Raw genomic sequence first — 13,952 nt, forward strand, 5'->3', positions numbered from 1 at the left:
TAACTCAGTGATTTCAGCTTTCAGCTCTCTAATAACCATGAGATAATAGTATTTTCTTCCATAGTCTCATTTGTTGTTCCTGTATTTCTGACTACAATTTTTTCAGATTCTTTACTCACTCCTGTTATTATTTCCTTAGCTGATGTTTGGATGTTGAACTCATTATTTTGTGCTTCCACCCTCTGGAGGACTTTTAGCTGGATTCTTGTCCTGGTTCAATTCTCCAATATTTCTTCTTGTTGTTTTAACCATTTTATATATTATGTTATGAGTTCCTCTTATCAGTACTTTTCAAATTACTGATCACTATTGCCTGGATTGACTTGTGTCTGAGTAAGTTAATTAAAGGTTTCACAGTGGTGGAAGATAACAGTTGTTTCAATAGTATTTTAATCCCTGAGTTGGAGCTCAGTGGTTTAAAAGCCTCTTTTTTTTTCCTTCCCTGTAGGCTATGGGAGCCTGAGTGCTTTTAAACTATCAATAGGCTTCAACTTAATCACTGACTCCTGACCAAGAGATAAAGTAGGGTGTGGCAGAGATAATCCAGTGCTTATGCAAAGAGACTTTCACAGCCCCTCAGCTATGCCACTGAGCTATAGGTATTCTCCTGAGTTTCCTGGTTAGATCTCTGTCCCCTGGTGTCCCTCCCTGTCGCTGCTCCAGATTCTGAGGGCAGTAGCAATGGAGACTTAGAATTGTACTTGGTGAGTCTCTGGGGAGTCCTCTCCTCCTTAAGCTGTCCCCTTGTTGGTGGAGCAGACTGGAGGTGGTGTCTCAACTGATAAACTGCTGGACTGTTAGCAGTCACTTAATCTCTCCTTATGCTCCTCTCTCCTCTCTGTCACCAGCCACACGTGTTTGTACTCACTGGTGATTTATTGGCTTCCTGTGGTCATTCTAGTCCTGTCTTGTTTTGGTCCGGGGTGGTCTCCTTTGTTATTCCTAGTTGATCCGGGAGAGGAGAGGAGAGGAGAGGCGAGGAGAGGAGAGGAGAGGAGAAGAGAGGAGAGAAAGAGATTGCTGCTGCTCGTAGCTCCTCCTCCGGAAGTCTCCTCCATTTGTGTTTTTTTTTTTTTTCCTCCAGGGTTATTGCTGGGCTCGGTGCCTGCACCATGAATCCACTGCTCCTGGAGGCCATTTTTCCCCCTTTTTGTTGCCCTAGTTGTTGCAGCCTCGTTGCGGTTATTATTGCCATTGTTGACGTTGCTTTGTTGTTGGATAGGACAGAGAGAAATGGAGAGAGGAGAGGAAGACAGAGAGAGAGGGGAGAGAAAGATAGACACCTGCAGACCTGCTTCACTGCCTGTGAAGCGACTCCCCTGCAGGTGTGTTTCATTTTTAAGATTGTATCTAGTCTCACTTCAGGAATTGCAAATGAATGTAAATATCTTCAAAAGACCAGCAGGGATTTTGATACAATTTCCTTGTTTAGAGATGAAGCAGTTGAAAACCATGGGTCACATGGTCTGCATTATTTTGCACATCATCAAGGAGTTTTTTCTAAAACAGATCTTACAGTTTATATATGGGCTTGACCTTATAGCTGTATGTTCTTAAGATATTTTATTTTATTTTATTTTATTTTATTTTATTTTATTTTATTTTATTTTATTTTATTTTATTTTTTACCAGAGTGCTGCTCAGCTCTGGTTTATGGTGGTGCCAGGTGTTGAATCAAGGACCTCAGAGCCTCAGTCACAAGAGTCTTTTTTGCATAACCATTATGCTATCTCTCCTGCCCTATAAGTTATTTTGAATTACTGTAATTCTGAAAATTAATTCACTGAATAATTTTCATATCATCCTAGGAGAAACATAATCAGCAGACTGAGTTCACTTTGGAAAACTTGGCAGTCACTGTATTTGATCTGTTTGTAGCTGGGACAGAGACCACGAGCACTACCCTGAGATATGCCCTCCTCCTGCTGCTGAAGCACCCAGAGGTCGCGGGTAGGACAGCATAGTGGCTGGGTGAATTATAGGAAACATCTTGCAAAACACTTCAAATGCACCCCCCATCCACTGCAGAGAATCTATGTATTACCTAAAAAACTGACCAAATAATTTTTCCCAAATTTAGTGAAGAGAGATTAATGTGACATCTTTATAATATATGGAAGCATGACTGAAGAGACAAGAAATTGTGGGCTGTAACAAACTCAGCAAAGCAGTGTCTGGATTTAATCTTTTAATATTTATTTATTTATTCCCTTTTGTTGCCCTTGTTGTTTTATTGTTATAGTTATTATTATTGTTGTTGTTGATGTCTTCATTGTTGGATAGGACAGAGAGAAATGGAAAGAGGAGGGGAAGACAGAGAGGGGGAGAGAAAGATAGACACCTGCTGACCTGCTTCACTGCTTGCAAAGCGACTCCCATGCAGGTGGGGGGCCTGGCTCAAACCAGGATCTTTATGCCAGTCCTTGTGCTTGCACCACCTGTGCTTAACCTGCTTCACTACTGCCCGACTCTCTTAATTTTTTTTTTTTTTTACCACTGGGTTATTGCTGTTACTTAGTGGCTACATGAGAAATGTACAGCTCCAGGCAAGGTGGTGGCACACCTTGCTGAACTCACATGTTACAATGTGTAAGGACCTGGGTTTGAGTCCCTGGTCCCCACCTGCAGAGGGAAAGCTTTGCAGATGGTGAAGCAGTGTTGCAGGTGTCTCTCTGTCTCTCTCCTATCTCTACCAACCCCTTCCCACTCAACTTCTGGCTGTCTATACCCAGTAAATAAATAAAAATAATTAAGAAATTCAGGAAAAAACAAACATATGGCTCCCAGTATCTTTCTCACATTTCCTTCTTCCCTCCCCCCTCCCTTCCTTCCTTTTTTCTTCTTTCAACCTTTTTTCAATTAAAAAATCTTTTTATCTATTACTGGATAGAGACAGTGATAATTTGAGGGCGAAATTTGAGAGGGAAAGAGATAGGGAGATACCTGCAGCCCTGCTTCACCAGTCATGAAGCTTTCCCCCTGCATGTGGGGACCAGAGCCCTGAACCTGGTTCCTTGTGCACTGTAGTGTGTGCACTCAACCAAGTGTGCTACTGCCAGCCCATCTTTTTACTTTGTTTCCTTTGTATCAACAAAAATTGAGAGAGAGCGAGAGAAGAGTTAACAGGGAGAGAGGCACCTACAACAGTGTTTCACTGCTTGTGAAGCCTCCCTCCACCCTTACAGGTGGGGAGTGGGGTCTTCAACCAGGGTCCTTGCACATAGTAACATGTCTGAGTGAGAATTTTCCCTATTAAAGCCCAAGTGGAAAATTGTTGAGATCTAATGAGTCTCTCAGAGATCATTTCTACATTGCTACTACCAGGCCTTGAAAGCCTATTTCAAATCAGAGCAGCAGATAACTAGGTGTGAGGAGAGATAACAGAAGTGATTAATTATGTTACATTTCCAATATTAGCAAAGTTATTATAAGGAATTCAAAGGATCTGTCTTGGCAGTTGGAAAAAATCCTAAATTAATAGGTAAGTATATTGTTAATTGCTATTTAATATGGTGTAGTGAAGAAGTAATCTTAGTTGTCTTAGGTTTATTACTTCTGTAGTCAGAATGATATTTAAATGAATATTTTGATAATTAAAATTATAAAATAACATAAAAATTAACATTTCTCTCTGTCTCTATCCAATAATAAATAAAATATTTTCCAAAGAAAAAATGCAAACATCATCTACATATCAATTCAAGGTGATACTCGGTATTGTGAATGCATCTCTACATCAGAAGACGTATCAGTTGTGTGCTGTTTGAAATAGTAACTCTTCATCTTACATATTGAAAAACTTTCCACTTTAATCATTCTAGCTATTTCTTCTAAAATTTATATTCCATTTCTGAATAATGACTTTTTTTGTTTCCTACTTACCTAGTCAGAATGATATTTAAATGAATATCATTTAATGATATTTAAATGAATATTTTGATAATTAAATGATATATAAATGAATATTTTGATATTTAAATGAATATTTAATAGTCAGAATGATATTTAAATGAATATTTTGATAGTTAAAATTATAAATTAACATATATGGCAAGAGGAGTAGTGCATATACTTCAGAGAGTATGCTTTTTTATAGGTGGATATTAGATGTAAATTCTCAGCCCCTATATCAAGACATTGACATTGTCTAAAAACAAGTAGGAAACAAAAAAGTCATTATTCAGAAATGGAATATAAATTTTAGAAGAAATAGCTAAAATGATTAAAGTGGAAAGTTTTTTCATATGTAAGATGAAGAGTTACTATTTCGAATAGCACACAATTGATACTTTTACTGATGTAGAGATGCCTTCGCAATACTGAATATCACCTTGAATTGATATGTAGATGGTGTTTGCATTTTTTTCTTTGAAAAATATTTTATTTATTTATTGTTGGATAGGGACAGAAATTGAGAGGGAGAGAGAGAGAGTGAGAGTGAGAGTGAGAGAGAGAGAGAGAGAGAGAGGGAGAGAGATGCAGCATTATTTCACTGTTCATGAAGCTTTTGCCCTGCTGGTGGGACCGGGGCTCGAACATGGGTTCTTGCGCACTGTAATGTGTGCATTTAACCAGGTGCACCACTGCCTGGCCCCACACTTTTTTCTTTTGTGTCTCTTCTCTTCCCTCTTCTCCCCGCCTTTCCCTCTCCTCTTTTCTTCCCTTTCCTTTTCTTTTTCCTTTTTTTTTTTTTTGACAGAGAGAAATTGAGAGGGAAGGGGAAGACAAGGAAAGAGAAAGACAGACACCTGAGACCTGCTTCACCACTCACACAGGGTCCCCTCTGCAAGTAAAGAAGCTGGGGCTTGAACCCGGGTCCTTGCACATGGTACTGTGTGTGCTTAATTAACTAGGTGTGCATCACCCAGCCCCTCTCTTTGCCATCATTGCATATTGTGTCTTTATCAGCTAAGGCCCAGGAAGAGATTGAGCGTGTGATTGGCAGACACCGGAGCCCCAGCATGCAGGACAGGAGCCACATGCCCTACATGGACGCCTTGGTGCATGAGGTCCAGAGATACACTGACATTATCCCCAATAATTTGCCTCATGCCGTGACCCGTGACATTAAATTCAGGAACTATGTCATCCCTAAGGTAACCTTTGTTTCTCTTATACAGACCTCAGAGACTCTATTCATATCTATCTATTTCATGGTATAGATTCAATTCTCTGTGACTGAGAGAGTATATAAGAGAGAGAGAAAAAAAGGCATAATCTGCCTGGAGTCTTGGTTGGATTTTTTGTTGTTTCCAGTTTAGTTTATAAACTGCAAGTCTTCTAAATTTGCTCTGTTTCTTTAATACATTCATTATCCTTTAGCTATTTATCCTTTAACTGTTTTCTCCTTCTTCTTTCTTTTCCTTTTCCCAAGACATTTATTTTATTGCATCAGAGAAGATCAGAAAGACAGAGGGAGAGGCAATAGAGTGTTGCTCTCAGATACCTAAGGCAGCAGATCAACCTGGCCTCCTGCATGCAAATTCTCTGCTCTACTTCTGAGCTCCTAACCTGGTCTGTTTTCTATCAGTCAATTTGATTTAAAAAAAATTTTTTTTGTAATTTTATTTATTTATCTTCCCTTTTGTTGCCCTTGTTGTCTTTTTATTGTTGTTGTAGTTGATGTCATCGTTGTTGGATAGGACAGAGAGAAATGGAGAGAGGAGGGGAAGACAGAGAGGAGAAGAGAAAGACAGACAACTGCAGATCTGCTTCACTGCCTGTGCTTTCACCACCTGTGAAGCGACTCCCCTGCAGGTGGGGAGCCGGAGGCTCGAACCGGGATCCTCATGCTGGTCCTTGCTTAGCGCCACCTGCGCTTAACCCGCAGCGCTGCCGCCCGGCTTCCAGTCAATTTGATTTTATGAAGAGTTTAGATAATAATTATATACAGTATATCCAGGACTTGTTGGGGCAATTTTTAAATTAAAAATATTTATTCCCTTTTTGTTGTCCTTTTTTATTATTCTTGTAGTTATTATTGTTGTTGGATAGGACAGAGAGAAATGGAGAGAGGAGGGGAAGACAGAGAGGGGGAGAGAAAGATAGACACCTGCAAACCTGCTTCACCGCTCATGAAGTGATTCCCCTGCAGGTGGGGAGCCGGGGGCTTGAACCCGGATCCCTATGTGGGTCCTTCTGCTTTGTGCAATGTGCGCTTAGCCTGCTCCGCTACTGCCTGACTCCCGGAGTGATTTTTTTTTTAAACTAAGGATTTTTTAGCAGTTATGGTTTGGTCAGAGGGGTATTTAGTTATTTGTATGTCTCTTTGAATCTCAGTGAAAAGCAGGGATATAAGGAAACTGTACTCACTGTTGTCTGTGTTATCTTCATTCTGGTATCTAGTAGATGTTTTTTATTGACATGATTCTTACTTAACATTTAGTAATAAAGATCTATGGTATCTCTATTGAAGACTTTACTCATAACATGATATCTATTTATTCATGCAATATTATTAATCGATCCAACTTTCTTCAATTAATGATCTTAAATGAATATTACCAAAATGAAGGGTTTTCTTATTTTTTTAATCAATTGTGTGTTTATTTTCTCTTTTATATAATTTTTATTTATAAGAAAGAAACACTGGGGAGTTGGGCGGTAGCGCTGTGGGTTAATCGCAGGTGCAGAAAGCCCGAGTACAGACGTAAGGATCCAGATTGGAGCCTCAACTCCCCACCTGCAGGGGAGTTACTTTACAAGCGGTGAAACAGGTCTGCAGTTGTCAGTCTTTCTCTCCCCTTCTCTGTCTTCCCCTCCTCTCTCCATTTTTCTCTGTCTTATCCAACAACAACAACATCAATAATAACAATAATAACTACAATAATAAAATGACAAGGGCAACAAAAAGGGAATAAATAAATAAATACAAAAAAATTTTTTTAAAGGAAATACTGACAAAAACTATAGGATAAGAACAGTACAACTCCACACAATTCCTGCCACCAGAACTCCGCATCCCATGCCATTCCCTGATAATTTTCCTGTTCTTTATCCCTCTGGGAGCATGGACCCAGGGTTATTATGAGGTACAGAAGGTGGCAGGTCTGGGTTCTGTAACTGCTTCCTCGATATACATGGGTATTGACTGGTCGGTCCATACTCCCAGGCTGCCTCTCTCTTTCCCTGGTGGGGTGGGTCTCTGGGGAAGCAGAGCTCCAGGACATTGGTGGGGTCGGCAATCCAGGGAAGTCTGGTCGGCATCATGCTGGCATCTGGAACTTGGTGGCTGAAAAGAGAGTTAACATACAAAGCTAAACAAATTGTTGAACAATCATGGACCTAAATGCTGGAATAGTGCAGATGAAGTGTACTCACAGCAGACTCTTGTGTACTTCTGCTTTCAGGTATATATTTTTCCCTGGTTTATGGACATGTGTGAACATATGGTCTATCTCACGGGACCTGGTCTGTATCTAGGTTTGGGGACTTTATTGGGGAGTGGAACACCTGGAATGGAATTAGAGAATACTATGAAAGGAAAGGTCTCACCAGAGTGATGAAGCTGAAAGGTTTTGTTCCACACCTGAAGTCTCTGGACAAAGTCTGAAGTGAAACATGCTAGTGTGGCACTCGATGTGTTGATTAGGTTGTGATAGGCAATATTATATATGAACCCTCAGACAGCAGGAACCGCACATTTCTACTAAAGAGCCTATATTTCCCCTCACCTTAGAGTGAGGCCCACTTTCCTGAATGCTTCTCTCAATTCATATCAAAGACACATTTCTATGTTGAACTAAAACACATATACAGTATGAGTGAACGTTGAAGCAATTAAAGCAGCAGGTGGGGACAAACAGCAGTGTCTAAAAACACTGATAAGCAAAGAGACTCAGGGCATCCTAGGACACGTGTATTCAGCACTGCAAGTGCTGTTAGCATGTACTTTAGTGCTGTCACGACCACTGGCCTTGAAGTTACCCTCAATTATTTCTTCTTCAGTCTGCCTCAACATACCCCTTTTCTTCCTTCAACCTGGGATTTTTTTTTTATCCAGAAATTAAAAAAAAATTGGACTAAACATTTAGCAATATTTCTTCCATTTGTATGACTTCATAATCAGTTGGCCTCCACTCATTCCAGGGCATGACTGTAATTACCTCACTGACATCTGTGTTACATGATGACAAAGAATTCCCCAAGCCAAACATGTTCGATCCTCACCACTTCCTGGATGAGAGTGGCAACTTTAAGAAGAGTGACCACTTCATGGCTTTCTCAACAGGTAACATTCCCTTTAGTCCCTCAGACAACAAGTTTCCTCTTTAGGAGTATTGGACACTCACATAGCAACCACTCCTGGGCAGACAGAATCGCTCTTTGTCTATTATAATGAGCTCCACCCCAGTGCCTACAGATTTTCCTTCCTTATGACACCTCTGCATTGTTGGGTGAGACTACTGGATGGTTGTAGAGATGACACAATCAATACATCAAAACTCAGAAAAGATTTTTTAATGGTGGTGTAGAAATAAAAGAGCATGTTAGTTATAATTAGTTATGTGAGACAAAACTTGTACTTAAAAATATTTTTGCATTATCTTTTTCATTTATTGGATAGAGACAGCCAGAAATAGAGAGGAAGGGGAGTGGTAGAGAGGGACAGCATAAGACAGACACCTGTAGCCCTGCTTCACCACTTGCAAAGCTTTCCCCCTGTAGGTGGGGACCAGGGGCTTGAACCTGGGTCCATGAGGACTGTAACATGTACACTCAACCAGGTGTGCCACTATCCGGCCCTTAAAACTTGGATTTTCTTGATGTGTGGGAGATTAATAAAGAGTAAGTAGACATAGGGTATAGAATAAATATGTAAAGCATGGATAGACAAATAACCACATATTACACTCATAAAAGAAAGTACAGCAACACACTTTTGTTTTTGAAAAATCTTTTCATTTTTGCATGGGGGTAGATAGCATAATGGCTATGCAAAAGACTCTGATGCCTGAGGCTCCAAAGTCTCAGTTTCAGTCCCCTGCTCCACCATAAGCCAGAGCTGAGTAGTGAGTGCTCTAGTTCAAGAACAATTTTTTGCTACAAAGAACTATAGGCCACCAAGCTAGAGAATCTGGAAGAAATGGAAGAATTCCTAGAAACATATTCCTTCCAAAACTGAACCAAGAAGAACTACAAAACCTAAATGCACCAATCACGGACAAAGAAATCAGAACAGTTATTAAGAATCTTCCCAAAAATAAAAGTCTTGGACCAGATGGCTTTACAAAAGAATTCCACTTCAGCAAACAGTTAGTACCTATACTTCTAAAGCTCTTCCATAAGATCACCGCATAAATTTTAAAGACATTTTCAATGAAACGAATCCAATTACAAGGAAGACTAAGGCAAGTATAAACCTATGGGACTACATCAAATTAAAAAGCTTCTTCACAGCAAAAGAAACCACTACCCAAATCAAGAGACGCCTCACAAAATGGGAGAAGATCTTTACATGCCATACATCAGATAAGAGTTTAATAACCATCATATATAAAGAGCTTGCCAGACACAACAACAAGACAACAAATAACCCCATCCAAAAATGGGGGGAGGACTTGGACAGAATATTCACCACAGAAGAGATCCAAAAGGCCGAGAAACACATGAAAAAATGCTCCAAGTCTCTGATTGTCAGAGAAATGCAAATCAAGACAACAATGAGATATCACTTCACTCCTGTGGGAATGTCACACATCAGAAAAGGTAACAGCAGCAAATGCTGGAGAGGGTGTGGGGTCAAAGGAACCCTCCTGCACTGCTGGTGGGAATGTCAATTGGTCCAACCTCTGTGGAGAACAGTCTGGAGAACTCTCAGAAGGCTAGAAATGGACCTACCCTATGACCCTGCAATTCCCCTCCTGGGGATATATCCTAAGGAACCCAACACATCCATCCAAAAAGATCTGTGTACACATATGTTCTTGGCAGCACAATTTGTAATAGCCAAAACCTGGAAGCAACCCAGGTGTCCAACAACAGATGAGTGGCTGAGCAAGTTGTGGTATATATACACAATGGAATACTACTCAGCTGTAAAAAATGGTGGCTTCACCGTTTTCAGCCGATCTTGGATGGACCTTGAAAAAATCATGTTGAGTGAAATAAGTCAGAAACAGAAGGATGAATACGGGATGATCTCACTCTCAGGCCGAAGTTGAAAAACAAGATTAGAAAAGAAAACACAAGTCGAACCTGAAATGGAATTGGAGTATTACACCAAAGTAAAAGACTCTGGCGTGGGTGGGTGGTTGGTTGGGGAGAATACAGGTCCATGAAAAATGATGAATGAAATAGTGGGGGTTGTATTGTTAAATGGGAATCTGGGGAATGTTATGCATGTAAAAAAAAAAAAGAAGAAGAAGTAGAAATGCAAAGCAGAAATTGACTGAGTTTGGAGTATGGCACCAAAGTAAGAAAGCAGAAGTACACTAGAGTTTGCAGTGAGTACCTCCCTAATACTTCCTCTCCACTTTTCCAAGCTTTGGGTCCATGATTGCTCAACAATTTGTTTGGCTTTGTATGTTAACTCTCTTTTCAGTCACCAGGTTCCAGGTATCATCAGTATGCCGGCCAGATTTCCCTGGATTGAAGACCCCACCAATATGTCCTGGAGCTCAGCTTCCCCAGAGACCCACCCTACTAGGGAAAGAGAGAGGCAGACTGGGAGTATGGACCGACCAGTCAACGCCCATGTTCAGCGGGGAAGCAATTACAGAAGCCAGACCTTCTACCTTCTGCAACCCACAATGACCCTGGGTCCATACTCCCAGAGGGATGGAGAATGGGAAAGCTATCGGGGGAGGGGTGGGATATGGAGATTGGGCGGTGGGAATAGTGTGGAGTTGTACCCCTCCTACCCTATGGTTTTGTTAATTAATCCTTTCTTAAATAAAAAAAAATTTAAAAAAAATAAAAATTAAAATTAAATAATTTAAAAAAAATAAAGTAACCATGGTCAGGCTGATGAATTGAACCAACAGAAGATAGCTTACCTTCCTCGAATAAATAAATAAATAAATAAATAAATAAATAAATAAAGCTCTTCCATAAGATCAAAGAAACAGCAACACTCCCTTCTACCTTCTATGAAGCCAACATCACCCTGATACCAAAAGCAGATAGGGACACAACAACAAAGGAAAACTACAGACCAATATCTCTGATGAACATGATGCCAAAATATTAAACAAGATCCTGGCCAACAGGATACAGCAATATACCAAAATGATTGTTCATCACGACCAAGTGGGATTCATCCCAGGACTGCAAGGCTGGTTCAGCATATATAAGTCAATCAATGTCATTCACCACATCAATAAAAGCAAAATGAAAAACCACATGATCATCTCAACAGATGCAGAGAAAGCCTTTGACAAGATCCAACACCCATTCATGCTCAAAACACTACCAAAAATGGGAATAGATGGGAAATTCCTCAAGACACTGGAGTCCATATATAGCAAACCTACAGCCAACATCATACTCAATGGACAGAAGCTGAAAGCATTCCCCCTCAGATCGGGGACTAACAGGGCTGTCCACTATCACCATTTTTCTTCAACATAGTATTGAAAGTTCTTGCCATAGCAATCAGGCAAGAGAAAGAAATCAAAGGAATACAGATTGGAAGGGAAGAAGTCAAGCTCTCACTATTTGCAGATGATATGATATTATACATAGAAAAACCTAAAGAATCCAGCAGAAAACTACTGGAAGTTATTTGGCAATATTGCAAGGTGTCAGGCTATAAAATCAATGTACAAAAATCAGTGTCATTTCTTTATGCAAACACTAAATCCGAAGAAGAGGATATCCAGAAATCACTCTCACTCACCGTTGCAGCAAAATTAATAAAATACCTAAGAATAAAGCTGACCAAAGAAGTGAAAGACTTGTCAACTGAAAACTATGAGTCACTACTCAGGAAAATAGAAAATGATACCAAGAAATGGAACAACATTCAATGCTCATGGATGGAAGAATTAATATCTTCAAAATGAATATTCTCAGGGGCCAGGTGGTGGCACACCTTGTTGAGTGCACATGTTATAGTGCGCAAGGACCCACGTTCAAGCCCCTAGTCCCCACCTGTAGGGGGGAAGTTTTTACAAGTGGTGAAGCAGTGCTGCAGGTGTCTCTCTGTATCTCTCCCTCTTTATCACACACTTCCCTCTCAATTTCTGACAGTCTCTATCCAACAAATAAAGATTAAAACATTTTAAAAAAGAAAAAAATGAATATTCTCCCCAGAGCCATATACAGATTTAATGTGATACCCAAAAAAGTTCCACCAAGCTTCTTTAAGAGAAACAAAATTTTTTTCTCTAAAGAGCAATATTTAATGAACTGTTTTGCATAGTACATAGAGATAATAATTGCTGAATGGAGACTTGTGAAGACTTTAGGTGGATAGCATATGTGTCTTATTCTTTGAGCAACCAAACGTCCTTCCTTCCTTTTACCCATCACACCTATCATTAAATGATTTATGGTCTTGAAGTCACCATCATCATATAGTTACTGCATGGTCTCTGTCAGCCAGAAACACAATGGTCAAGTAATCCCTGCTGTCTGTGTTTGTTGTTTTCAGGAAAACGGTCATGTGCAGGAGAAAGCCTGGCACGTATGGAGCTGTTTTTATTCTTGACCAACATTTTACAGAATTTTACCTTGAAATCCCTGGTGGAACCCAAGAATATTGATACCACCCCAATTGCCAATGGATTTGCTTCTGTACCACCTCCTTACCAGATCTGTATGATACCTGTGTGAAGAAAGACAGGCTACCCACTTTTGGTTGTGATTTTTCATCTGCTTCCTCACCTTGGCTTCTTTCATTTCCTTCCATGTTCTTCCACCTTATGGCATTACCTTCCCTATCCTCTCCCCCTGCAACAACCCCGTTCTCTCAAGATTTAGAAATGCCTTACCTCCAGGAACAAAGAGGTCCAGTGACTCATTGTGACTGCTGTTCTTTACAGTGACATCATTTACTGCTATCATATGTGTTAATGTGATCTACTGGCATGTAGTTTTCTGTAGTTAAAATGCCACTGAGCAAAGTGATTAGTCTTACCAAATAGAATCAGCTCTTGTCAGTATGTTTAAATTAAAAAATTCATCTTTATGGCTGGGCGGTGGCAAACCTGGTTGAGTGCACCTGTTGCAATGCACAAGGACCGGGGTTCGGGCCCCCAGTCCCCATCTGCAGGGGGAAAGCTTTACAAGTGGTGAAGCAGTGTTGCAGGTGTCTCTCTGTCTCTCTCCTATCTCTACCATGCCTTTCCCTCTCAATCTCTGGCTGTCTCTATCCAATAAATAAATAAAGATAAAAAAATCATCTTTAAGAGCAGTTCTCAGACTTCCCTTCCTTTGTAAAAGATGCAGGCATCACATGGAGAAAATCATCCAAGTAAGTCTTGCTGGATCTCATGATGATGAGTGCCATTATGGACAAACAGAATGAGAACAGAAAACTCTCTTGACCTGTGTGTCACCTACTATTATTTTAGGTTTGTGTTCAAAAGTAAGAAAAACTATTCAGGAGCAGCCTCATCTTCTAGGGGAAAAATTGACTGATATCAATAGCCAAAACTATTTAAATCTACCAGTTTCTAGTGCAGGTAATTGTAATCTATAGCAGTAGAATCCCAATCAATAGCTGCAGCTGAGGATAGCCTTTGACTGGGACAAGTTGTGAGGGTGGTGTGCAGAAGAATGGACTATGATCGTGAGTGGTGTAGCAGGGCTGCAGGTGTCTCCCTCTCTCTCTCCCTCTCTCTGTCCCCCATCCCCTCTCAATTTCTCTCTGTCTCTATCCAATAATAAATAAATAAAATAATTTTAAAAATAAAATAAAATTGTGAAGTACTGAACAGACAGCTGAATAAAGGTGATGCAGTTGGCCAGACAGCAAATGAAAAGAAATTCTATTTTTATCAGAAAAA

The 13,952-nt window shown here is 40.1% G+C and overlaps 1 protein-coding gene across 1 annotated transcript in view; it reads left to right on the forward strand.

The window, feature by feature from the left end:
- The window catches only part of LOC103126403 (cytochrome P450 2C9-like), a 117,544-nt gene extending 104,202 nt beyond the window's left edge, over positions 1–13,342 (forward strand). The window contains exons 6-9 of the mRNA XM_007537309.3: positions 1,809–1,950; positions 4,909–5,096; positions 8,089–8,230; positions 12,596–13,342. Of these exons, the coding sequence (XP_007537371.2) occupies positions 1,809–1,950; positions 4,909–5,096; positions 8,089–8,230; positions 12,596–12,777 (654 nt within the window). The 3' untranslated portion in view covers positions 12,778–13,342. The remainder of the gene's footprint in view (positions 1–1,808; positions 1,951–4,908; positions 5,097–8,088; positions 8,231–12,595) is intronic.
- The last annotated feature ends 610 nt before the right edge of the window (positions 13,343–13,952 follow it).

Source organism: Erinaceus europaeus, chromosome 1 (genome assembly GCF_950295315.1).
Source record: "Erinaceus europaeus chromosome 1, mEriEur2.1, whole genome shotgun sequence".
NCBI classification, from domain to species: Eukaryota; Metazoa; Chordata; class Mammalia; order Eulipotyphla; family Erinaceidae; genus Erinaceus; species Erinaceus europaeus.